Here is a 27488-nt window from a genome sequence, read left to right on the forward strand (position 1 = left end):
TAGTTTAGTGGCTCGACGGCTTGCCCGAGCCACTCAAGTAATTTCCCGATTTTTTTAAGCTGTCTCTGTTGATGGTTCTGATATATATAAATTTTAATTTAACCGCCCGGTGTTAAAAAACAAGAAGCTCGAAGAAGCTTAAAACTTGGGGGTTAATGTTTATCCACTTCTTTGGCTTGAAAGGCGTGGCAACTTGCGGAACAGCAAAATCTTTAAAAAAGTAGTAAGTTGAATTACAGATAAGTTCGAGGCTTTTGTGACTCAAGCAGTTTGGGTGAGTTGTAGTCGTGCGTTGTTTTAGTGCATTTGCCTGGAGAATTAATTAAAAAACAAACAGCGGTGATAAACATGATGAAACAACGCCTTTTACTAAACTTGGCGTATTCTATGCTTAGCAACATACATTTCAAAAGTAGCCGTTAGCAATTATTTTAAAAACTATTTATGTTTTAATAACGGGGGTTTGAAACCTAGACTGGGGAAAATTGATCCCCAGCAGTAATTCAATAGATTACAAAGTTTCACGTGAAAACTATCGGTCTTAAAACTTCAGCAAACGCTTGTCACTGCTGACGTTGACATCTAAGGACGGCTGTTGTTTAATCTTACAGTAATGGTCAGATTTGCCGGACGCTATATATGTATAATGGGTAACTTTGTCTTATTTCTGGCTGGGTACAAGATCAAGAATTAGAATTTTTAGAGGCTTGATTTCCGTCATCGCGGAATTAAACCATCCATTTACTAAGAGTAAAAAAAAGGAAATGTTGTTTATAGTGGTAATGCACTTAGCTTCATATCTCTTCGACAAAGCTAGCTAGAGCATAAATAAAAATTATACCGGCTAGTTGCTATAGAAAAGAAAGCTCTTACTTGTATCAAACTTCTGCTTGTATATTTTTGATTGGACCTTCGAGACGTTTTTGGAAAACAGATCGGGGCATAATAAACTCCGCATTCAGTGCTTTAACTCTCTAAAGTAGTATCCTGGCTTACCATACTTCGTTAACAGCAGATAATAATGATGATGATAATGATGATGGTGATGATGATGATGATAATGATGATGGAGATGTTGATGACGATTATTACTATTATTATTATTATTATCATTATTATTATTATTGTTGTTGTTGTACCTCTCTTGAGGAGCCTTTAATACCACACTGGTTGCCCCACACATTTAAGAATTATGACAATGGGCTGACTTGACTTTTAAAAAGCCATTTATTTACAATTTACAATCAGTGAACCAGAGTCTACTATACCCAGGATTTAATCTTGTATATAAAGTATACTAATCACAAAACTTTACTACAATTTAATTATTAATATTTTTTTATACTATTTTATTTGCAAATACTTACAACATTAAACATACATTACGATGATTACAAAATATAGATCACTAACTTTACAAAAGGAGCTACTTTACAGTACAGCTTAGACAGTGTGAAAAAATAGTTACAAAAATTACTCTACTTTATGAAGTCAATACTATTAACACTTAAGCTAACAATGCAAAAAGAAATAACAAATAACATTGCCTATTATCGTTACCAGAAAGAAAACGAAAGAAAGTGAACGATGTAGCGAGAAACAAGAACAAAAGGAAACTAAATGTTTTGTAAAAAATTCCATTTCTTGATATAGTTATCGTATTTACCGGATTTGATAGCTACTTTACAGTACAGCTTAGACAGTGTGAAAAAATAGCTACAAAAATTACTCTACTTTATGAAGTCAATACTATTAACACTTAGGCTAACAATGCAAAAAGATATAACAAATAACATTGCCTATAATCGTTACCAGAAAGAAAACGAAAGAAAGTGAACGATGTAGCGAGAAACAAAAACAAAAGGAAACTAAATGTTTTGTAAAAAAATCCATTTCTTGATATAGTTATCGTATTTAAAGGATTTGATAGCAATATGTTTTTCTAATGATAGTTTGTCGCGAACGAGGGATATGTACTCGTTAAACTGAACTTTATTTTTTAGGCCGGTGTTAACGTATAAAAAGTATTTTCCTAATATAAGCCTGATGCCAATGTGGAAAATAAATCGATTTTTTATTAGCAATTAGAAACCTGTTGTTCCAGATAACTTGCTCTAGTACCTCAGATTTATTTTGAGGATCGGTCGCAGTGATTTTCTGCCAATGGGCTATAATATCTTTGTAAAATCTTAAGAGGTGTTCACTTCGGCAAAGAAGCTTACAGTCATAGTTACACTGAAATAAGAAAGTGCCACCGACGTTGGCAAGGAAAGAGGTTGGAATATATTTCCATGGAGCGTCGTGGTCTGAACATAGGCGGTTTACCCAGTTTAGTTTTAAACCTTTGTCAAAAATGGCGAAATCTTTCATTTTTAAGCCACCTTTCTTAGATTTTATCAGAGTCGACTTTGATTTTCGCAGGTTTGTGGCTCAATACAAAGTAAAAAATCATTCTATTCACTTCTTCAGCGAATCGTGGTGGCGTTTCCATGGAGCTGCAGATGAATATGACTTTTGAAAGGGCTAGAGTATTAAGTAAGGGTTATTTTTAGGCAACGAGGGAATATGCGATTTATTCACTGAGGGCGCAGCCCGAGGTGAATAAATCACATATTCCCGAGGTGCCTAAAAATAACCGGCTTATTTTTCACATGGGCGAGGTATCAACAGTGGCTTAAAACAATAAGAATACGCTGAAGAAAAACAAATGTTTTTTTTTTCTCGACACACACTTAACAACAGGAGAAAGGTTCCGAAAAGACGCACTGGGGTTTCCACTTTGTTAAATTTTATAATAAACAGGTTATTTTTTCGTTTTTGATATGCCGATCAAAACAATCAATATGTGTGCCAAACTAGCTTTACAAAAGATTAAAGATTCCGAAAGTACGCATTGGGATTTTGTAATTGCCTAATAGTACCGACAACTTTGTAACCACCTTTTTTCACCAATTAACTGCAAAGTTGGTGGAAGTGAGTGAGTCTGCGAAGGAAAGTTCTAATTTTTCGACAAATCCAGGCAATAACTTGGAGCCTGCTATCCTCTAAGAATCGGGAAGAGGTCTACGAAAACGCTCAGTTTAATTAGCATTGAGGAGGCGACAAAAGGGTTGTTTAGCTTTAACCAGGTGAAAACAAATGGGAAGAAAACGTCGAAGAGGCTAGAGAGATCATCGTTGACGATGACAAATTAAAAGAGCTGCTGGCCAGGAATAGTTAAGGATCCCGAAGAAGACAAAAAAGGTAACCTTTACGCGTTTGAATGTTTGGAGTGTTAGCAACCAAACAGAATAAACTGCTTCGGAATTCTGAAAAAGCAAACGTCGAGGCACGAGTTCCGGAACGCATTTCTCATGTTTTCAATTGAGCAATTGCTCAGTAGTATTTAAAATGTTACAACAGTCAAGGTAAAATGAATGTAACGTTATTAAAGAAAAGTTGTGGTTTTGTTTGTAATGCGAGGCTTGTGGATTTGCTACGAGGGGAATATTACCGTAATATTCCCCTAGGGGGGTTATCAACTCTAATATTCCCCTGGTGGAATATTAGAATATCAGCCCCGCTCTCCCCTGTTACAATCAAAGCCGCTCCCAGCTTTTCAGACAGTTGTTAATTAGCGGGGTTTATTCAATATAACCAGCCTGGAAGAACAAAGGAAAACGAGCCATGTGAAAAATAACAATGTTTATTCTTCCATAAACAGAGATATCCCTTTGAGACCAAAAGTTTAAAGTCTTCTGTAATCTTGACAGCTTCTCTGGTCTGACAGATTGTCATCGTACGAGAAGTGTGTGCCTAGAGCGTAGACAGGTTCATCTGTCATTTGAAGATTTAAAATTTTGTCTTTTCTATGTCTCATTAAGCCAAGCCATAACATTTCAGACTTTGATACATTTATCTTTAGCCCCGCACACTCTTCAAATCGGGGGGCAATACAAAGAGGTTATTTACGGAATGAACGTTAGCGAGGAATTGCGTATCATTTACTTGTTGACACCGTATAACAAATTCGGGAATTTTAAAAGTGAGCAATTCAACTTGAACTTCCAGAAGCCAGGTCCACGTGGAGGGCTGTCTTCGTCGAAAGTGATGTTAAGCACTACAGCAGAGTTAATATACAGTACCTATTATAGAATTTGAAATATGTCTTTTAATATGCTAAAAAATTAAAACTTATACTCAGTTGGTTAAAAATAACCTGCTCATAAAACCTCAGTTTTTAACTTAACTTAACCAAAGTTTGCATACAGTAACTGTTAAAAATACAATACTAAATAATTACTTGTAATCACCACTGAAATAAGACATAACTAGACTTGGAAATATTTTGAATGAATAATAAAACAATTATTGAATTAGGCTTTCGTATGATATGAAGAATTATGCAGATCTCGGAGGGTGTAACACCCTTCTCGATCTGCATAATTCTTCATATTATACTTAGCCTCATCCAATAATTGCTTAATGCTACCATCCCTGAACTCCCTCTTCCGCTCGCTCTTTTTAGGGGTTGTTTATTTATTTGTTTATTTATTACAATTTAATGGCAATTAAATCTAAGTCTAAATGTATGCACAAACAAGCAAAGCCATAAGGATAATCTGTAGACACTCCATGCGAGACAGATCACCACGTAACTAATCTTAATAAGTAATCATGTAATAACGATCAAGAAAAAATAATAATATCCTAAAATCTCCCGTAAGGTTCCAGAACTACATCAACATGTATGTAGAAATTGACAGTAAGAGAGTTGACAAACCCGACAGGAGGCTAATGAACTGTACTTACAAGTTTTCCTTTTTGGACATTACAACTACTTTACATGTACATTTCACCTTGTTTGACAACAATACTTCTCGGCTAGGTCAGTTCGACTGACCCTTTCCTTATCACTTAATGCCTCAAATAAAACGTTGTAAGTTGCCTCACTTGCTTTGCTCTCCTTCCAGTGCTTAAGCATTTGGTATGCTTGTTCAGTTGTCCCAGTGTAATCTCTTTCAATTGAAGTGAGCTTAGAGTCTTTAATGCCTAACCGTCTCCCCAGTTTTTTCCAATCTGGGATTTCATTTGCCAGTTTCTCTAATTCATCATCACTGGGTGTGCCGTCTCTGACAGCTGCAAAAAAGTAAAGGCAATCAGAAAACATGGGGCAGGTTAATTTTACCAGGGAAAAAGAAATTAAAAGGCATCAAACAAAACACAAGCAGACAATCTTGCACAGTATGTTCAGGCAATACTTGGGTGCACAAGAAAAAGATCTACAACATCAGGATTTTAAAAAGTCCCATTTTGTGATCTGGTATGTGTCGATTTCCCTGCCAGCAATTCATCCTTGATGCTCACTTATCTGACGAGTGAGGGCTCAGGCAAGCAGTCTGCCAACTAAATTATGAATTAAAACAAAAAGTAAACTTATAATCATCATCATCATCGCCAAACTCCACAGGCAAGCAAACTTTTAGAGATGCTTGTTTAAAGGGCAAGCTAGAATTCAAGTCCTTTTCAAGCCCACAAACAAAGTAATAAGGTCAATAATGTCAGTAGAAAAAGAAGCAAATGAAAACATATCTAGCTACGATTTATTGTACTAAGTTGGTTACTTTTCCGTCGCTTTGGGGCAGGACTGTCTTCCTCATAGGCCTCGTGTGCTAGTTCATTGCCAGGTCTGCGCAGTTCAGGTGTTGCAGTGGGTGACACTGAAACAAATAATTATAAATTAGGGTAATTGTGAGGAACAGCTCCCCGTAACCGACTGTCGGTTAACTGTCGGCCGACAGGTTACCGACAGTTTCCCAAAACAGAAATTTTACTGTAAAATTGAGCAGTAAACACAGCAGTAAACCCCACGCAGAAAGCAAGTAAAGGAGATAAACATTGTATTTCATTGTAGTACATCAACATCGACTCCTCGCCGAGATTTTCTTTTACACAAACTTCAATTTTGAAAAGTTGGGGCAGCGTGAAAGAAACATAAACACGCAGCTAAAAGCATGCACCAATTCTTTTATAACACAAAGCAAGAAATGGCAACTTATTGTTACAAGTGCATTTACCTCTCGGTCGCTTTGGAGCAGGACCCTCTTCCCTATACAGCTCACGTGGTAGTGCATTGCCAGGTGTGTTGAAATTCACATTTTGTACATTCTGCTGTACAACTGGTGCTGCTGGTGCTGCATGACAAAACAAAACAATAATTATTGCATGTTAAGATTAGTGACAGTCCATGCACTGGTCATGTACATCTAGCTCACATGGAGCTAAAAAATGGAGCTAAAAGCATGAACCAGTTCTTCTATAACATAGAGGCAAGAAATGGGGAGCATAAAACATTCAATGCAAGATTTTTTTACGCTCTGAACTGAGCAATACCTCAAGGGATAAAAATCTTGAAACACTTACTACACCGTGTACCTATGGTTTACGGAAAATTTAAAATAGAACTTTAGTGGGGCGCCCTGTGCTCCTCCACAGGGTTAGGGGAATAAGAAAGGAAGTTAGAAGTTAGACGAATTATAATAATTATAGACACTTGAGAATACCGTAGAATTCCGGTAATAAGCCCTAAGCTTATTCAATTGTAAGGGGTTTGGATGGGCTTAAAAATAAAGGGGCTTGTAACTGGGGGGCGGTGGAGGGGGGCGTATAAGCGGAATAAAAAAAAAACGTTTTAAAACAAGCCACGGTGCTGTTGATCAAAATACGTTTTTAAGTTAAAAAGTAATAATAAAGCAACATATAGCCCTGTCCAGTACGTCATCCAGGAGAGGGGGACTTATATCCAGGGGGAAGGGGACTATAACTGGATGTATTTTTTTGTTTCCAGGTAGATGGGCCTATAACCAGGGGGGCTTATAGCAGGGGGAGGGGGGGGGGCTTATAACCGGAATTTTACGGTATTCTTAAACATAAAAACTTTGCCAAAGACTTTCAAAAAAAGTCTTTCACGTTTCCACCCTGTATTCAATCAAAAGCAAAGCTCATGTTCATGGTTAAATGTGTTAGGGCAATGTCAGTACTGGGAGTTGGGGTCGAAGTAAGAGGTTGAATCATTTGACTGTCCTTTAATTACGAGGAGGTCTTCAAAGTCTGAGAAAAAGAGGTTACAGCAGAAACAAGTGTGGCCATATTATTACGAACTTGAAAAAACATGATCAAAAATGTTCCCTTTTGGCAAATGAATGGACTCAGACAAGAAGGGTGGTTCCTCTCACATCATAAAAAGATAGCTAGGCATTCAATGAGCCCATTATTGTAACGTAAACATCAGTCTTTTAATACCAAAGCGCAGTCTACAGGACAAACATTATGCCAAAACATCACATCGTGGTTATTGCACCTGAAAAAGGGTTTTTCATCTTCCCAAGGGCAGTTTTATAATTATGGAACAAACTTCCATTAAGCCCTGACTAAAATCAGAGAAATGTTTTCTCTACAAAAGTTACTGGATAATTTGGAAATGATGGAGCATCAGTGATGACAAGAAATCAAAGGTGTCTGTGAAATGGTCATTTATGTTATATGCTTTACAGAATTTGAGGTACAGTAAACACCCGCGTGTAAGAACCTACAATTACAATAATTACAATAGGTTCTTGTATTTGGGGGTAGTTATTGGTAATTTAGGCTAAGTAGGTTCTTAATTAGGTTCTTAATTTCTAAGGAGGAGCCATAGTTTTTGATTGTACGAGAAGAAAAAAAATGGGTTTGGTCCTTCATTATGCAGCATTTATTCATAACTGTATTGCTTCAAGCCTCATGCAAGGTCCAAGGAAGACAATTGAAGGCTTAAGCGCAAGAAACGCACTTTGTGTTTTGGCCAAATTAAAAAATTGTCACAAACAACTCCAAATTTCGCACGCAAGTTCGTTTACGTGTGCTTAACATTGATCTGTATTCAAATTCGCTGAATCTAGCTTCGTTTTTTAGAAATTACGTATGCAAAGAACAAAGGCGTTTTGCAAAGCTTACGTTCTCCACAGTCAGCCAGCAGCATGAGTTTTTCAACACATCGCGTGTAAATCTTTCCTTCTAGCGTTATTTAACTGTCCGGGGAGGTTGAAAAACGTGTCAGAGCCACGCTTTTAGTTCCTAGCCACCATTTTGAGGATTCGCTTTACGAAAAGGACTGGATAACACATTGTGATGCGATGTCACCTGATAGGTGTCACGTGAGAGGAAAGAGAAAAAAAAATGGCCGTTTGTTCCTGAAAATCATTTGAAGCCTTTGGTTAGTTTTAGCGTAAGTGCGGCTGCCAGGTGGTTGAAGGCCATCATTAAGTCTGAATACCCGTAAGTTTACAGCATCGGTAAAATATCAGAGATAATTGATATACATATTCCACTAAAGCAATTATCAAAGAAAGAGTCGAAACTTAAAACTAAGCCTTGGATTACTTCTGCAATTAGAACTTCTATTAAAATTAAAAATAATCTTTACAAGAAATTTCTTAAGACCAAATCTTCTTATTACCAAACTAAATTCAAGATTTACAGAAACAAATTAAATCATCTCATCAAAATCAGCAAAAGAATTTATTACAATGACTATTTTTCAATACATTTGAATAATGGTAAGAGAATCTGGAAGGGGATAAAACAAATTATCCGATCACCCTCACAGGAAAGACAGGTGATAAATAAAATTATTTTAAATGATATTGAATTAACAGACCAAACATCAATTGCAAATGCTTTTAATAATTATTTTGCCAAAATTGGCAGTGATCTGGAAAGTAATATTCCCAGTGCTGACAAGTCTGCCTATGAGTGGATGTCACCTCCTCGAGATAGCTTTTTCCTGTCCCCCATTACTCCAGAGGAAATAGAAACTGAAATATCAAACCTAAAGATTGGTAAAGCAACAGGTCCATCTAGTATACCTGTTTCAATTTTAAAAATTCTTAAAGGTGTTCTGTCAGAGCCCTTACAAATACAGTGGAACCCCGCTTTACGGACACCCGCTTAATACGGACACCCCGGTATTACGGACAGTTTCGTTGGTCCCAAAGAAAACCTCATACATTTTCTCTTATATTAACCCGCTTAACACGGACACCCGTTAATACGGACAACGGACACTTCTCCGTGTCCCCAATGACAAACTCTTGTACATTGTCAACCCCGCTATACGGACACTGTTTATCTCTGCACTGTCAATTTTCATTGTCGTGATTATTTGCTAACTTTACCCTGGTCAAATAATGACAGAATTCGACGAGTTAAAACGATTTTATTACAAAGAGTAGCTTAAAAGCGTGACTTGCAAAGGTTTTGTCGGTCCGCCTGGTTGTGTCGCAAGCTAACAGCGTTCGTGCAAAGTTAAATTACCGACTCTTTCAGAAAAGACTTTTTAAGAACGGTTACGGTTAGTTTCAGTTACAAAGGAAACTTTATAGAACACGTTCGGTTGCTGTTGAAAGGCGTTTTATTTCTTGTATATTGATAAAACGTGTGTCCGTGACTTTTTTCTGAGACCCCGCTTAATACGGACACCCCGTTATTACAGACAATTTGGCATGTCCCCTTGGTGTCCGTATTAACGGGGTTCCACTGTAATCTTTAATGCCTCATTCCTAACTGGCATTGTTCCTGAGAGGTTCAAAATAGCTAAAGTTATACCAGTATTTAAAAAGGGATCACAGGTTAGCCTAAATAACTATCGTCCTATTTCTCTATTATCTATTTTTAATAAACTGTTAGAGAATAGACTATCCAATTATCTTGAAAAGATGCACCTTATTTACAGCAAGCAATTTGGCTTTCGTTCCCATCATTCAACTGTCCATGCAGTATTAAGCATAATTGACAAAGTGCAAAAGGCAATTGAAGATCGTGAGTATTCCTGTGGAATACTTCTTGGACTTCAGTAAAGCATTTGATACTGTTAACCATGAGATACTTATTACAAAACTAGAGCTCTATGGTATCCGTGGCATTGTTAAAGATTGGTTCACTTCATATCTGAGTAATAGAAAACAATTTGTAATTTTCTTGGTAACACTCAGTCTGATAAGGTAAATATCTCCTGTGGTGTTCCTCAGGGGTCTGCACTGGGACCCTTGCTTTTCTTAATTTATATTAATGATTTCCATAACTGCTCAAAACAATTAGATTTCCATCTGTTTGCTGATGATGCAAACTTATTTTTTAGGCATAAAAAAATTGATATACTAGAAAGCAATCTCAACAATGAACTCAGTAAAGTTCATTCCTAGTTATGTGCAAACAAGCTCTCCTTAATTATTGAGAAGTCAAATTTTGTTTTGTTCCACCCAATCCAAAAAAAACTACCAGAGTCAGTTTCCTTATCAATCAATAATAAATCATTGACTCAAGAAATTTCCATTAGATACCTAGGAATTTATATTGACTCAAATCTTAACTGGAAAAGTCAAATTAATTTCATTGCAAAAAAGATTAAACGAAGTATAGGAATTCTTTCTAAACTTCGCTATTATCTTAACAGTAAAACCTTGCTGGACCTTTATTATGCTCTTGTTTATCCATTTTTAACATATTGTTTAATAGCTTGGGGTAATACTTATCAAACTAATCTTTGCAACCTCTTTTTGTATTACAAAAAAAAGCCATTAGAATTCTCTTCCATTGGGAATTCCAAGTCACTGGATTAGCGAGTGACGTTGCTTGGTGCTTTCCACAGCATGCCATGGCCAATCCAGCCTATTTTTTCCTCAGGATCTGTCTGCCTACCGGTTCTGTTCTCCTTGCCGCCAAAGTTATTCATTCAAAAATTTTCTCAGGCCACCAAATGTTTAAGATGCGTCTCAAGCAACTATTTGATCCCTATTTATAAAAGTTTGGATCTTCTGCAGTGCAGTGTAGTGCCTGTTTTGTCCGTCTCTATGAGTGTGACGATTGATTGCTTGATTTGAGTCTACGCTTTTGTGATTAGCGGATGTCCATTTAGTATAAAATTCAAAATGGCGGCTAGAGGGATACGTACGGCTTGAAAATAAACAAGGTAAGACGTAAGTGCAAATTATGTGCGTATAACAACAGCTCAGTAAGTGGTACACACTCGGAATAGTACTTTAAGGGGCAGTCCAATTTTTAGGGGTAGTCCATTTTAGGTAGTCCATTTGGGTAGTCCATTGGGGTAGTCCATGGACTGGGAGTCAGTGTTTTGTCCACCACCATTCTGGGCAGCCATGCACTTTACCCTATTTATTTTATTTATTGTATTGTTAATTTTAATTGAATGTAAAGGGTGCAAATAAAGTTGTTGTTGTTGTTGCGAGCGATCATGTGGCATGGGTCTGACGTAGTGGTTAAGTTTTAAATAGCTTGGACAAGCGGTCTCTGGTTTCGCTATGTGATTATTCAGTCCTCTCTTCTGGTAAAACACTCAAATGACACAAAAATATATATTTCACTCTAAACAGAGAGCATGGTATTTATGTTAAACAAATGATCGCTAGTAAACATCAAATCTTGTGTGACCGTGACCCAAGGAGCCGGCTGGGTCGCCTGGGTCTGGAACAATTTACTGACAAAACGACAAACGAAAAAACGCCGGCCAGATTATGAACCGGCTTTGCACGGTTAAAATAATAAAAATTCAAGAGACTTATAACAAATGCAAATACAATGTGACATTGACAAAATAAACATATTTTGGCGCCTATTGGTTAGGACCCCATACATGTCTATTTCAAAACAATACAACATGGGCATGAAATGTTTCATAGTTGTGTTTTTGAAAACACAGATTTAAACATACCCCCCCCCCCCCGGTGCTTGTGACATACAGCTGATTAGCATCTTATCATGGGGTACTGTATTGTACCATTTCTAAAGTGCCTCGCACATGAACCAGTGACCAAGCGGCAGGTTCTTCCTAATGGTTGTTGTTTGACGTTCAACCTTTTGAAATGGGAAATCATTGCTGGGCGCCAAGGAGAAAGGGAAAACACAAGGTAACTACCTTTAACTAAAACACAAGGTAACTACCTTTAACTGAGTCAAAGTTTGCTCGTCAAGTATTGTTATTTCTTGTGAACTGTCGAGCGCAAATCAACACTAATGACCTTTCATCCATAGAAATGTTGATTTGTTCTCTTTCAATTGAACTACAGTAATGTATTTATATTGATTTTTCTATTTCTGCTGGTTTTTGGTATGTCTGCAAGGCACACACTTTGAAAGCTTTGTATATACAAAGAAAAAATAAATAACAGTAGCCATCACTGTTTCTAACCTTGAACTACAAGCATGCTTGGTATGGCTTGAGGCTGGGCCCTCTGGGTGGTAGTTTTCTTAGGTGCACCTGGATTTAAATCAGAATTTTAATAAGGATCACAGTTGATTACCACTTTGTGATGGAAAACATTATTAATTAGTTTATAATTATTGGACTGTGTGTACATTTGTAAATTTTGATGATCACAATTTTTCTTCCAGTCCAGCCTTTCTTATCAATGGAAATATTATTATTTAAACTGATCAGACTAAATTATTATTATTATTGCTGAATTTGAATTTCAAAAATACCAAAAGAAATAATAAATCTATAATTTATTATTATTATTATTATCATTATTATTATTATTATTCTTACCCAGAATTTCTCAACCCGACAGAGAGAACATCTGGTAAAGTCGGTTTTTGCTGGCATCAAATGTGTCAAATATCAGACACACAAAGCGCATTAAAAGGTGCGTATTGTGTTTGATGCATACAGACTAGCTGTGCGCGTCAGGTCCGTCAGATTTGCAAAGTTTTTCACACATCTTTAATTTACTCAAGGAAATGGTTATTTTATAACAGATTGTGCTACGAGCATGAACTTTAGTAACATTCAAAACAAGAAAGAGTTTTTATAAAAAGACTTAAAAGTGCCTATGAAGTAAAATTTAATTGATGCTTTTGAAAGATCTTTTTTCGTTTAGGAGATATTCAAGTTTTTGTGTTATGCAAATGAGGAAAGTGATGATGTCAAAAATTGTTCCAATAAAAGATAGATTACAAAATCAAGGATATCTCTAAAAATATAAGGATGATATTTTTGAAACTTGGCATCAGTAATGACCTTACTCAAAGGTGCAAGATCGCTCATACTATGATGTAACCATGGCAACACTCTCGGTTCCAGTCTCTTTCTGTCACAAACCAAATATCTCCATTTGCAACCCTTTAAAAGTGGGACAGGGCAACTGGCTCGGAACACACATGATGCCCATATTACCCTAACTCTCCTCATTAGAATGTTGGGAACGGAACATCTCTGGTTAAGCAAAAAATGGGGATGTCAGTATTTATTATAATAGGTATTTAAAGCAAAACTGTTGCCATGGCAACAGCGCGACGGGTTTCATTTTGTGTCTTTTGTGGTGTACATTAATGGTGCCAAATTTGAAAAGCATGGCTCAAATATTCCAAGAGATATTCTTGATTCAGTGCTTCATCTTTTTGTGGAACAATTAATGACGTCATCACTTTCCTCATTTGCATAATACAAAAACGTAAATATCTCTTAAACGAAAAAAGATATCCCAAAAAGAAAAACGCCATTCTTCTTAATTTTAAAAAGCCTTTAAAATAAACAGCAATTTTTTTTAACTTCATAGGCACTTTAAATCCAAATTCTTTTCTTACTAGCTTACGCACGGTGTGCGTCAACTGAGCGGACTTGACCAGATGTTTCTTACGAAGTGAGTAAACATCCTGGTACGAGATTAAGAAAGCATTGTAATATAATGTACAACAACAAAAAAAGAAGTGGCGATCAATTACAGTAAACATCTTTTTGTTTCTTACCTTGGTTTCTTGGTTTAGCTGGAGGTCTGGAACTCGTTGTCTTAGAGGCACCTGAATTTAATTCAAAATGTTGGAAAACATCATTTGTATGTAACAAACGGGCCAGGGCTGTGCTCTAAGGGTGCCCGGGTGCCTCAGGCGACTAACTTTTGTCTTTGGGCGACCAGATAATCTTATTTCTTTCATATAAGCTTTATGCTGGGCACCCTGGAAATCATAGTTTGGAACATTTGGGCTCCTTGTAAATTTTCTTAGAGCACAGCCTAGAGACCACATGTAAATTTTGATGATCACAATTTTTCTTCCAGTCAAGACTTTCTTATCAATGTTTTATAGTTGCTGAATTTGAATTTCAAAAATACATACAGAGAAGGCTTTGTATGTACAACATAAAAAGAAGTGGCGATCAATCACAGTAAACATCTTTTTTTCTTACCTTGGCTTTTTGGTTTGGCTTGAGTTTTGGCCTTCTGGGTAGTATTTTTCTTAGAAGCACCTGGATTTAATTTGTTAACAAAGGATCACAGTAAATAATTATGTGGTGGAAAACATGAGTATCTAGTACTTTGGACATTTGTTTGATTTTTCAGTTTTATCATAATGATCACTACATTTTTTTCTCCAGTCGAGACAGATACTTCATCTTAAAATAGGATGTTTTGTAACAGAATGTTACTGATTTTTTTTTTTTTTGGCAAAAAATGAGAAAGCTTTGTATACAATCTATAAAAGAAGCAGTAATCAACAACAAGTGAGTCATTGTAGTTCTGTTTCTTACCTTGGCTTTTTGGTTTGGCTTGAGTTTTGGCCTTCTGGGTAGTATTTTTCTTAGAAGCACCTGGATTTAATTTACAATGTTAACAAAGGATCACAGTGAATAATTATACCTAATTGAAGAAACGTTGACCTTGTGAAAATCATAAACCATGAACGATATGACCAAATGGTATTCTGGGTAGACAGCCTTGTTAAGCTTAGTAATAGTCCTTTTATCTATAATCAAGAGTGCCAAATGGCACATGACGTCATAACTCGGTCAATATTTGTCCAATTGATTTGAAATTTTGGCACAAAAATTGTCTTGGCAAGATCTGCATTTTAAAAGCATAAAATTTTACCTTCCCCCTATTTGTGACTTAATTGACCACCTCTATAACTTTTGAAACTTTTTTGCCTGATACATTTGTGGTATGCAATGTAACTGAAATTAACCACTATACTGAGAGCTGTCCAATAAGATATAGTTTAGGGGTATATCTAAAATTTACGGAGATAAACAACTTTTTGAATATTTTTCTTTTCAACGTTTTGACTCATTTCTTTTAAAAGCTCTAACATTCTTTTTATTTGCTTAAGGAGGCTCGATGTAGTTTTTTTAGCCGAAGGGTGCTTGTTTTGAAAATTAAAATTATCTGGGAAGCCATTGTTCGATATTTACCAAAATACACGATAATGATCAAATATGACCAAATTTTAAATTTTTACCCGTCACTTAATCACACAGGTTACCATAGCAACCATTGACGTTTTCTTTTGTTCTCAAACAAGCTTGATTTTCTCGAAATCTAGATTGACTCTTGGTATTCATTTTTTGATATGTTCAAGTATAGTAAATTGACAACCTGTACACAAAATTTTAGGAAAATCTGTAAGAGCGTTTTTGAGTAAATCAAGAATGAAGTTTTTGTTATTTTCTTATGATTTCCTACAATTGGCAGTCGATATATTTTAACAAATTAAAGCAAAAACTCTTTCGCCTTTAGTTAATGGGTTAAGATGGTGTAAGTATTTATATTTCAGTCAGAGTAACTGCGCTCAAATAATACAAAACAATTTAAAAGCGCCTATTTTATATTAAAACAGGGTTTTTCTGAAAATTTCATTCTTCATTTACTTGAAAACGCTCTTACAGATTTTTCTAAAATTTCGTCAACAGTTAGTCAATCTACTAAACTTTAACATATCAAAAAATAAACACCAAGAGTCAATCTAGATTTCGAGAAAATCAAGCTTGTTTGAGAACAAAAGAAAACGTCAATCGTTGCTATGGTAACCCTTGTGGCTAAGTGACGGGTAAAAAATTAAAATTTGGTCATATTTGATCATTATGGTGTATGTTGGCAAAAATCGAGCATTGGCTTCCTAGATAATTTTAATTTTCAAAACAACCACCCATCGGCTAAAGAAACTACATCGAGCCTCCTTAAGTATTTTATGCAATTTACTGATCAACACCTTTCAAATAGTGTCTCTAATACATACATACATAGATATCTGGTTTATACTTTTTAATTTACGAAAAAAGGCCATTTGCAACCTGTCTTTTTATCAGGTTTATTCTGTCAAAGACAACAATTATTTTTCTCGATTTCCCAGGGACATACAGTGTTCTCCCTAGTTTTCAGCACAACAGGTAAGAAGACTTTTTAAACCAGTAAAGAAATTCTGGTAAATTCCATCCGTTTTCTAATGTACCTACATGGAACAGAATGTTGTCCAAATGCTGGTCAAATTTTTTATTTCATGACAACTTTATTATGGCCTTGCAGACCTCTTTCGCCTGCTATACAGCCTAAGAAAAATTGCATAAAATTATTTTCTGTTGTTTTAAGGGGATAGATTTGCTGTTGCTTACAAGACATACTACTTGAAAAATCGGCAGTCCTGTTTTGTCTTTGCTACTCAGCATTCACAACGGCGTTGTTATTATATTATTATTATAAACTAAGTGAATTACCAGCATTTCACTCGCTGAGAAAAAATCATATCTTTCACATCTGAAAATCTAAAACATTCCTAAGACCTTCAATTCCATTCCTATTATTGTTATTATTCTTATAACTCACTTCGCAGCACTTAACTTGCTATCAGCAACTCCTAGTTATTATTATTATTATTATTATTATTATCATTATTATTATTATTACCCAGAATTTCTCAACCTTCGGAGAGAACATCTGGTAAAGTCGGTTTTTGCTGGCATCAAATGTGTCAAAAATCTGACACACAGCGCGCATTAAAAGGTGCGTATTGTGTTGGACGCATACAGACTAGCTGTGCACGTCAGGTCCATCAGATTTGCAAAGTTTTTCACACATCTTTAATTTACTCAAGGAAATGGTTATTTTATAACAGATTGTGCTACGAGCATGAACTTCAAACTGCAACAGTAGCTTATTCACTTAGTAACATTCAAAACAAGAAAGGGTTTTTATAAAAGACTTTAAAGCGCCTATGAAGTAAAATTTAATTGATGCTTTTGAAAGTTCTTTTTTGTTTAGGAGATATTCAAGTTTTTGTGTTATGCAAATGAGGAAAGTGATGACGTCAAAAATTGTTCCAATTAACAGTTAGACTACGAGCCCGAGTTTTCTATGAGCAAATAGTCAATGAGGCGCAGCCCAGTTGACTATCGCTCATAGAAAACAAGGGCGAGTAGAATAATTGTTTCAGTAGAAACTCTAAAGGATTGCAGTCCAAAACCTGCAATATTGCGCAGGTTTTTGATGAATATTAATTAGGCCTTTGAGAACTCCAACCAGAGATGTTTCCGTAGATAAGCCGCACCCCAGGGATCCATATTCCCAGTCGTCCGGTCGTCCGAGACGACTAAAAAATCGTATGGACGACCAAAAGATTACATAAACTCGTCCACTGGACGACTTAAGTTTGACTTAATGAAAAAAAAAATATATTAAGTTTTCTTATGAGTTACTTGCGTTCTGACCACTTGTCATCCATTCATAACTTTTCAAAAACAGAAAATTATTTGCAACTTTCTGTTGCGATAAAATCATAATTTTGGCCGCCATCTTGGCTGATGCGGTATTTTCCATCAATGAAATCATTGCAGGCTCAATTTTCAAGCTGTCAACCGCTGATATTTTGTACTGCAGCTGCATCCGCGAAAACACGAGGCGATCGCATCAGCTGATGTTGTGATCAAAATTTGCCGATATCTTGGTGTGGCACCGCCAACAAAGAAGAAAAAGCAATGTTAACACTTCAGAAAAACAAACCAAATATGAATAAGAAGAGCAAAAGCGTTATTTTCTTCCGTTGTGGCAGTCGAAGAGGCCCTGGCTTTCATTTGTGCCCCCATCATACGCTTCCGTCAACATCACAAGCCGCTTGGGGGTGTGATGTTTTGTGAAATTTGTAAGCCGGCAGCCAAAATAGACAAGTAAAGAGTCTCATTAACAAATACTTGTGAATCAAACTTTATTATAACAGATTCGTTGTCTTGTAGATTTCATGTATACACAGTGTTACATACATGTGATAATAACAAAAAAGTCAACTTTTCATTTACTTGTTGTACGGTCGCCATTCTTCACTTTTGAACAGGCAAGTAAAATTTTGCCAGGGCAAGTATGTCATCTTGCATACTTGCCCGGCTGACGACTTGGAGAAAAAACGAATATGGATCCCTGGCACCCCCTATTTTTGACTTGAATTTAGAGGAAAAAGGCGCAAATTATACATGGATCTTTACGGTAATCACAGTAACTTATGTTGGAAAACATCATTTGTATGTAACAGATCTACCACATGTAAATTTTGATGATCACAATTTTTCTTCCAGTCAAGACTTTCTTATCAATGTTTTATAGTTGCTGAATTTGAATTTCAAAAATACATACAGAGAAGGCTCTGTATGTACAACATAAAAAGAAGGGGCGATCAATCACAGTAAACATCTTTTTTTCTTACCTTGGCTTTTTGGTTTGGCCTGAGTTTTGGCCTTCTGGGTAGTATTTTTCTTAGAAGCACCTGGATTTAATTTGTTAACAAAGGATCACAGTAAATAACTAGTTGTACCTATCGGTAAGTGCCAACGAGCGAAATACTCAATGTTTGTTCATAAGAACAGATATTGAATGGTTTTTGATAGAACTATATTTGAAATGACCAAAATATGGTAAATTGTATTTTAGGTAATATGCGAAAAAAGTGCTATTTCTCTGGTGTTCATAAATGACACAGGCTTGATAGCCTGCGTAGCAGGCGCCGTAGTTTCCAGCGCGCGTATTCTCGCGATCGCGCACTCTTTTAACAGGCTACGGGTTTGACAGATTTATAACTCTTGACAAATCTTTAAATTCTTTTCAACGTTAAAATGTCACAAATATGTAGGCGATAAATGAGGTTTAATCACTGTTTTGTAAATACAATACGCGATGGTTAAAATGTTTCCGTCCACAAAAGGGATAGTTGCATTTCAAGAACTTCTTATAAATCAAATCCCAAAATCAAAACTGCTAACTAAAAAAGATGCTTTTTTAAAAATAATTTTCAGTAATCAGAGACAGTAATGCACGGGTCAGATTTCAGTCTCGCATGCGAAGTGTCATGTTCAGTTACGCAAAACTTGAAAAATTTGAACAGAAAACAAAACTTGAACGGTCAAGGATTATTTGGAGACAAAATTTTTATTCAAGTTAACATTACATTTGCCGTTAGAAGCAAAAAATTTTTGACTTTCTTGTGTGTATGACATGCAGTAATTTTAGTGAGCGTCGCTTTGTATTGAAGTTATTCCTACGCGGAGCGAAAATGCGTGCCAAATAAAATATAAACGGTATTTGATTTGGAATAAATCATCGGTCAAACAATTACTATAAACACAATCAACACTAAAAGGAAGCATTTACCCGACTTCAGCATTCTCATAAGTCAAGAAAACTCTATTTGAAGTCAACAGTCCGCTTTTGATTTTCATGTCTCTCTTCGATCGTAAATCAAAGGACTCCAAAGTCGAAAGATTATTTCATCGCTTTAAAGACCTTGATGTTCGTTTTTTCGGCGGTCGAATATTCTGTAGGGTATTCTCTTTCGATTTATAATTCCCTAAAGGTGTATTTATCGGTAAAGGGATTAATGACCACATTGAAAATTTTAACAGCCAGCCACGTGAACACCATTTTGGTCATTTGCTCTCTAGCTTGGTTGAGCAAGGAGTGAGAGACTGGGAACCAGTTGGGAAGAACAATACAACCCAAATATGGGGTTTACTTACACCCAAATATGGTCAAAAAAAAGTCCCTTACGCAGAACTTAAGATTTTCTCTGCCTATACACTCATACGCACACGGCTCTATGATTCTGCCGCCTCGACAGCCTCGCCTCTTGGCTCGGCTGTCTCGTTGGCAATTATGTGGTGGAAAACATGAGTCTCTAGTACTTTGGACATTTGTTTGATTTTTTATCATGATGATCACTACATTTGTTTTCTCCAGTCGAGACTTAAAATAGGATGACTATACAAGAAATGTAGATGTTACCAAGGGCTATTAAAATCCAAAAAGAAAATTGGGGGTAGCCACACAAATTTTTGAGATAATTAGGTTTAAAAACTGGAAAAAAGTGCTGACGTGGCATTTTAGCAAAAAGTAAAAGAAAAGGAAATTTCCTTGCAAATAACATTTAAAATTCATTTGGTTTTTCATGGACAAATACTGAACATTAAGTATAACAATCTTTGAAATAACTTACAAATAATGTCTTTGAAACTGCGTGATCCACGACTTTATTAACAAAATAATTGCGTTTGAGCCATTTTTGACTCTAACAGCTCTCACTTGCACAGCCAAAAAGTCGGCCTAATCTTTTTTCACTTAATGACAAAATTTAATTAAACATGTGCTCTGTAGGCTTATCACTTCCATTTTATAAAATAAAAAATAGGGGTCACCACGCGTTTTCAAAAGTTATACGAGTTCTTTTCAAGTTCTATCGAATCGCTTTTTGGGTCTGTTACATTTTTCTTATCCCCTCCCTAGCAAGTTAAATATTTGCATCTCACATGTGCACTACGCCATGTAGTTTGCATCTTGCAGGTTACATTTGAGCACTTAGCGATTTGTTTTTAACTGTTAATGTCAGCTAATTTTAGAGGTTACCAGTCAGTGATTACTGATATATATACTTATATTTATATATACACCTAATTGCAATAAGGTTGTCATTGTAAAAAGGAAAAAGGAAAAAGTCAAATAGGAATTAATTAAGAGGGTCTGAATGGGGTTAATCGACTAGCGACAAAGGGCGAAAAATATTACCGACTACCGACAAAACGAGGAAAAAATTACCGATTAGCGACAAATAAATTCTAACCGACAACCGACATTGTCCGATGTTATACGGACGTTTGTATTCAGAAAGAACAGCATTTTGAATTTATGTCTAGCTTAGGAAATGTCTAGTTCAGAAGTAACCACACTAATTCAAAATTTAGTCAATTATAAAGTTTCCTGTCACCTTTTCGAGCAGCAGCGGAGGTTCATTTGTAGAACAGTGGCTGGTAATCGAGTCCACAAGGCGTCCCGCTGTTGTATTTTCACTGGGCGTTGGTTATTCATGTGGTGACAGGCCATGAGCGGGATTGTTAAAGTGATTGTAAGACGAGGAGGTTGCCATCGAACGCCATCGTAGCCGGGTTCCGGTGGAAAAAAATCTCATAAAGGTGTTTCCAAGCTAAAAAAAACATCTAACAGAGTTTTTTAGGGCTAAAGGAGCAGGCGCATTAATTTGGCATTGGCAGGTTCTCGCTGAAGTTATTTCCGCTTACGGGAAAAATGCGAAAATTTGCAATTGTAGCAGATGGGCAGTGACTGCTTGAGCTTCCAAATTTAATATCGGATGAAAGCAGCAGTGAGCTCAACGGTGTATGGAACGTTCTTTTAGTCGTATTAGTTTTAGTGTGCAGCGAAGTTAAATGTTTCACATGTAGTTCTATAGTTAAGTATTAAGCTCAAACATTAACGTGGTTAACCTTTGGTTCCACGTTTTTTATTTGCTGTTTTGTTGAACGGAATGTTTGTATTCACCGTCCATTTTTCAGGAAAGCAAAAATTGAAAAGAAAAATCCCTTACAAATGGAAGAAGCGAGTAAAAGAGTTAATAAGCATCTTTCTGTTTTACTGGTAAATGAATAACACTGCCTTTAAATTTATTCTTTTCTGAGAACGGTCCAAATTTCAGTTTCGCTCGATGTGTAAATAATATTTGACGAGCATTTGCTGATGCAAACTGATTTTATCGGTACTAGACGAACACGTTGCTTAGAAAAACTGAGTTAACGAGGTTTAAGTGCAACCAAATAATGAATTATTACAAATTTTCATATAGTCTAGAGCTTAAAGTCTTAAAACTGCGTAAATTAAATAACAAAAATTAATAATTAATTTGCAATTTTAATCATTAACTGAGATTTACCGACAACCGACAAAGGTCGAAAATTTTAACCGACAACCGACAAAGTAAGGAATTTTTAACCGACTACCGACATGTGGACCCCCCCATTCAGACCCTCAATTAAGCCCTTGCATGAAATAATTCGTACAAATGGCCTCAAGATAGGAATAATTCAATTTATCTTGTTACATCATAAAAAGTGGACTCAAAGTGTGCAGATAAAAACTCGTGAGTTTTCTGCAAATGCTACCAGTTATGAAACTACGCTAATTAATTCCTATTTCCCTTTTTCTATTTTCTTTTTTCTATGACAACGTTATTGCAATTAGGTGTATATATATATATTTATTTATATTATATTACTTAGTATATTTCCATAAACTGGATTTCCTCGCAACAAAAATCTTTCTTGATTTTTAGTCGCGCGCTTGGTCGCGTAGTTAAGTTGAATTCGTCATTTTGAGCGAGCAAATTAATCAAAAGCGTGCGCGTTCAGTGTGATCAATGCATTGCGTCATGCACAGACGAATTGCGCAGTAACAATAGGAGGCTGGCACGTCCTTAACAAAGGATCACAGTAAATAATTATGTGGTGGAAAACATGAGTCTCTAGTACTTTGGACATTTGTTTGATTTTTTTTATCATGATGATCACTACATTTGTTTTCTCCAGTCGAGACTTATACTTCATCTTAAAATAGGATGTTTTGTAACAGAATGTTACTGAGTTTTTTTTTTTGGCAAAAAAAGAGAAAGCTTTGTATACAATCTATAAAAGAAGCAGTAATCAACAACAAGTAAGTCATTGTTCTGTTTCTTACCTTGGCTTCTTGGTTTGGCTTGAGTTTTGGCCCTCTGGGTAGTAGTTTTCTTAGAAGCACCTGGATTTAATTTAAGATCACAGTAAATAATTATACCTAATGAACGATATGACCAAATGGTATTCTGGGTAGACAGTCTTGTAAAGCTTAGTAATAGTCCTTTTATCTACAGTATAATCAACATTTTTTCTTTCTCTGAGAGCCTTAAGGGCTTGATTTATGTAACCTGTCTTTTTATCATGTTTATTCTGTCAAAGACGATTATTATTTTTCTCGATTTCCCAGGGACATACAGTGTTCTCCCTAGTTTTCAGCACAACAGGTAAGAAGACTTTTTAAACCAGTAAAGAAATTCCGGTAAATCCCATCCGTTTTCTAATGTACCTACCGGTACATGGAACAGAATGTTGTCCAAATGCTGGTTGAATTTTATTTCATGACAACTTTATTATGGCCTTGCAGACCTCTTTCGCCTGCTATACAGCCTAAGAAAAATTGCATAAAATTATCTTCCGTTATTTTAAGGGGATAGATTTGCTGTTGCTTACATGACATACTACTAGAAAAATCGGCAGTCCTGTTTTGTCTTTGCTACTCAGCATTCACGACGGCGTTGTTGAAAAGTTGTATTCTGAATGCTTCTTTTAACTTGTCGTCTGGATTTTGTTTTTGATACTTACGAACTTATGAGAAGAATTTGACAATGAAAGCTGCCTTTTTCTTCACCACGCATTCTGCATTTTGCATGTTTTTGAAAACTGAACTATTATATGTAAGTGATATTTCTCACTTCTGAAATTATTTTTACCTTTTTGCCTTTGTGAAGCACCGGTTCCTGCCTGATAAGGAAAACACTGGACAAAGGGCAGGCCATGCGGTGGGCCATGGCTCGGGCCTTGGCCTAGCCCATGTTTTGTATACACTATCCCCTACCCAGACAAAATGAGTAACCAATCACAGTTGACACCTTTTTGTTTCTAACCTTGGCTTCTTGGTTTAGCTGGAGTTTTGGCCTTCTTGGCAATAGTTTTCTTAGTAGCACCTGGATTTAATTCAGAATGTTAATAAAGGATCACAATAACATCACAGACGTCGATGAAAAACATAAGTACCGGTAGTACTGTATATTGGACATACAGGGTTTAACATCTGTTCACTAGCTTTCGGCTAGTTACTCAAATCAGCAACATATATAATATTGTTTGGTTTGAAAAGATCAATATCAAATTTTCTATGAAAAGCAATGCAACAAATAATATACATTCAAAGTTCTGTTGGCATATCTAAAATGGCTTGACAGGGTTGGAAACTAAAATTTCGGAGCACTAGCCATCTGGGCGAGTGACCTTCAAATTGCACTCACCCAGATCGGTTTTCACTTGCCCAGTCTCCCCCTCCCCCCACGAATTATAAAATGTACAACTTAAATTTTTAAGCATGTTTGATACTCACCGTGCCACCGTAGTGGTCGATCACGATTCAGACTGCAATCTAAGCTTATTTCTTGAAAGAAAAGTCGCCAAAAATAGACCTAACTCCATGATAAAACCGCGAGCACACTTCCATCGAAAGTTGAAACACAGTTAATTAATCTGATATGTATTCCCAAATACCTGTCGTTTGCACGCAAATAGCTTTGATGGAGATTTCAAAATGTTGGTGTAGATTATTTAAAGTGGAAAGCAAAAGTGCCGCTTATTTTGAATAATATATTGAAAATCGTACTCGCCAAACCTGTGATTTGTACTCGCCTGATAGTTTTCACACTTGCCTGGGTGAGTGGGCGAGCGCTAATTTCCAACCCTGCTTGACCTAGAGAAATGCATTGAAAAAAGCCTTCTTCGATTACAACTAAACCATTTTATTCCATTCACAAAATGGCACACAAATAATGAATTCAAAACAGTTTCCTATATCTTACTTGAGTGCTTTATTCAACAGCAAGGCATAAAACTCCTTCCATGAAAATGCAGTATAAAATTATAAATCATGTGAAGACTTTTGTTCAGGATTGAACATGAAGCTAGACTCGAGTTTTAATAAGTTTGTCATACCTCTAGCTCCCTTGCGAGAACTTGCCCCCTTTTTTTGACTGCCTGGTCTACAAAAAAGGAGCAGGATCAAAGTTGTTATCTTCTTTTAGGTCTTTTACCAGAAGACTTGTATTTAATTTTTGGATAATTGAAAATAGAAAACTCAATTCCATCTTCTTTAAGAAGCCAAAAGCAAAAGATTGTTAACAGGTTTACATGTATATGATTATGGATACTCCGACTGGTGAGAGTCTGCAATAGGCCATTTCCGATATATTAAAATTCTAACTTGGCTTCGAGGCTTGGGGGAATAAAACAAAAGATATCACGTCGTGGTTGATTGATGAATAAATCATTTCTTTTGTTTTATTCCCCCAAGCCTCGGAGCCAAGTTAGAATATTAATATATCGGAAATGGCCTATTGTAATGACAGTCTCCGCAATGCTTGTCACCCTCCCGAGCAGGAGAAAAAATTGACAAGACCTGTACAAATTTGTTGACATGATAGAAGATAAATGTCAGAAATGCAATATTTTTCAAGTAACACAGTGCATAAAAAGGGAAATTCAGTACAAAGTAGAAAAAGATTTTTAAATGTCTAATCGACGTATGACCCAAGGCTGTAAATAATCCGATTTTTCAAGTGTATTAATTTATTAACAAATAAATGGCATGATTTTTTCCTTGTGCAATTTGGAATGAATAAGCACTCAGAATGTTTCCAGATTGCAAATTACACTTGTCCAATGGGCTTGTGTAAATTTCGTATGCCTTTCAAAAATTTATTTATGCTTATTTCTTCCAAATTGCACTCAAAATCATGTGATTAAAAAGTGATAACTGTGTGTGTCTGTTGGGGGGGAGGGGGTAGAAGGGGGGCATAAAAATTTAGTTCTTACTTTCCCATTGCGTATGTATCCAAATGAGTCTTTACAAGGAGATCTTTTGACTACTGAAAATGAAAATACAATTTTGAAAAATAACATGTTTCTACAAGATAAAAAAGCGGTTTCTAAATGAGTGTCATAAAACTAAAACCAAAGTTATCAGTCAGCCCAATCATTAAAAACACAGACAATCCAGTGAGCCAATATAAACTCAAAAGTTAATAAATATGGCCAGCATAAAGCACGGGAAAACGTGTGTGCGAGTGAGTCATGGTTGGTTTTGGTTTTTCTTCTGATTGAACAAGAAGGTGACCCGAGTTTTTTTAAACCAATCACTAAGTGCAGTAATTCAAAATCAAAGCATTTGCCAATTACTTACGACAATCAAGTGAAAATCGCTCTAAGATAATAGCAAAGTTAATATGTTATCGTTAATTGTTTTATGGCAAGAACTCGTTAATATAGTGCTCAATGTGACTGGCTTTGAGTCTGGGAAATTTTCCCAGACCACCCACTGGAATTATAGAAGTGATGTAAATGCCCCACTGACTGGCAAAATGTGGGCAACAAGCAAGGCATATTATATCTAATGGTTGGATAAGTAAAATTATTGCCCAGTAATAGACTAAGTATTTGTAATAGGGGCACTTATGCTTATCGACCAAAACACCTTCAAATGGAGGGGGGACTTATAACAAACTGTAAAATTCCAGTTATAAGCCCTGGGCTTATACAACTTTTGTAAGGGGTTTTGGCATTTAATAGTTAAGTTAAATAGTCATAATAAAGCAACATTTTGCCCTGTTCTGTACTGTCATCCAGCAGAGGGGGCTTATATCTTGGGGGGGGCTTATAACCACATGGATTTTTTTTGTTTCCAGGTAGATGGGTCTATAACCAGGGGGGCTTATAAGCGGCGGGGCATATAACCGGAATTTTACAGTAGGCCTTTTCACGATAAAATCCACCATTCGGAAAATGGGGCAAAGGTGTCGCAAAATACAGGGATTTTTAAATGTCTAGTACACATGCAAACATTTCTACATGCTCATTGACTGAGAGTACACCAATTAATCCCAAACAGTGCAGAAAGTTGAAATTTAATTGATTGACAGAAAAGTCCCGGAAGTGCGGCAAAACAAAATGGCGGCCGCTGTTAGACAGTATGGAGAAAGCAAAAACATATCGATTTTGATAGATTCATGCAAATTTTGGCCGATTTAACGGACATTATAAGTACATATAACCGGTACCTATAAATATGTTAAGTTTAGAACTCAAAAAACGAAGAAATTTAATTTATGAAAGTCATTTGAAATATAAAATACTGCACCTGAAATTCCCATACAAATTTTGCGACATGTTTGCCACATTTTCAAAATGGCAGATTTTACCGCGAAAAGTTCTATAACTGGAAGGAGGGCGCATCTATCTGCTGATCGACTGTCTTTGTGGAAGCCAGGGAAGGAGCAGTGAATAAAGAATAACGCAGTCAGCGTGATCGAATTCGAATAAAATTGCAGCCATCAGGGATCAGACAGAGCGTGAGCGCATCAGAACTCAACAGGACCACTCGAACGTTTGGAACTTTAGTAAAAGCGGCACTAACAAAAGGAAAATATATAGAATCAAAAGAATGCTACAATCTATACTACTTACAAGTTGTAGTATTGTTAAGCCACAAAGGAATTATTCCCGCTCGGCGCTCGCCCGTTGAACCACGTTCCGCTGGCACCCGCTCGCTCACCTCCCGGACTCCCGGATGTCATTA

General features: G+C 36.2%; 2 protein-coding genes across 9 annotated transcripts in view; one reads left to right on the top strand and one right to left on the bottom strand.

The window, feature by feature from the left end:
* LOC144631662 (uncharacterized) overlaps window positions 1–27488 on the top strand; it is a 55503-nt gene that overhangs the window by 16185 nt on the left and 11830 nt on the right. The gene's annotated exons all lie outside the window — the stretch shown is intronic.
* Window positions 1265–27488, bottom strand: LOC144631672 (uncharacterized). 8 transcript variants are annotated; one of them, XM_078490158.1, is made up of 13 exons: window positions 27377–27488; window positions 25730–25782; window positions 24851–24897; window positions 23779–23838; window positions 22797–22856; window positions 18493–18552; window positions 14558–14617; window positions 14216–14275; window positions 13780–13830; window positions 12221–12289; window positions 6057–6173; window positions 5604–5699; window positions 1266–5118 (listed from the first exon to the last, which is right to left on the bottom strand). In XM_078490158.1, the coding sequence occupies exons 2-13, from the start codon at window positions 25735–25737 to the stop codon at window positions 4835–4837; spliced, it is 972 nt and encodes a 323-aa protein (XP_078346284.1). In that variant the 5' UTR covers window positions 25738–25782; window positions 27377–27488; the 3' UTR covers window positions 1266–4834. The 8 variants fall into 8 exon arrangements, with proteins under 8 accessions (XP_078346287.1, XP_078346290.1, XP_078346284.1 ...); XM_078490161.1 differs by lacking the exon at window positions 14216–14275 and having other exon boundaries at window positions 1265–5118; XM_078490160.1 differs by lacking the exon at window positions 14558–14617.

Source organism: Oculina patagonica, chromosome 12 (assembly GCF_052425735.1).
Source record: "Oculina patagonica isolate OP01 chromosome 12, crgOcupat, whole genome shotgun sequence".
Lineage (NCBI taxonomy): Eukaryota > Metazoa > Cnidaria > Anthozoa > Scleractinia > Oculinidae > Oculina > Oculina patagonica.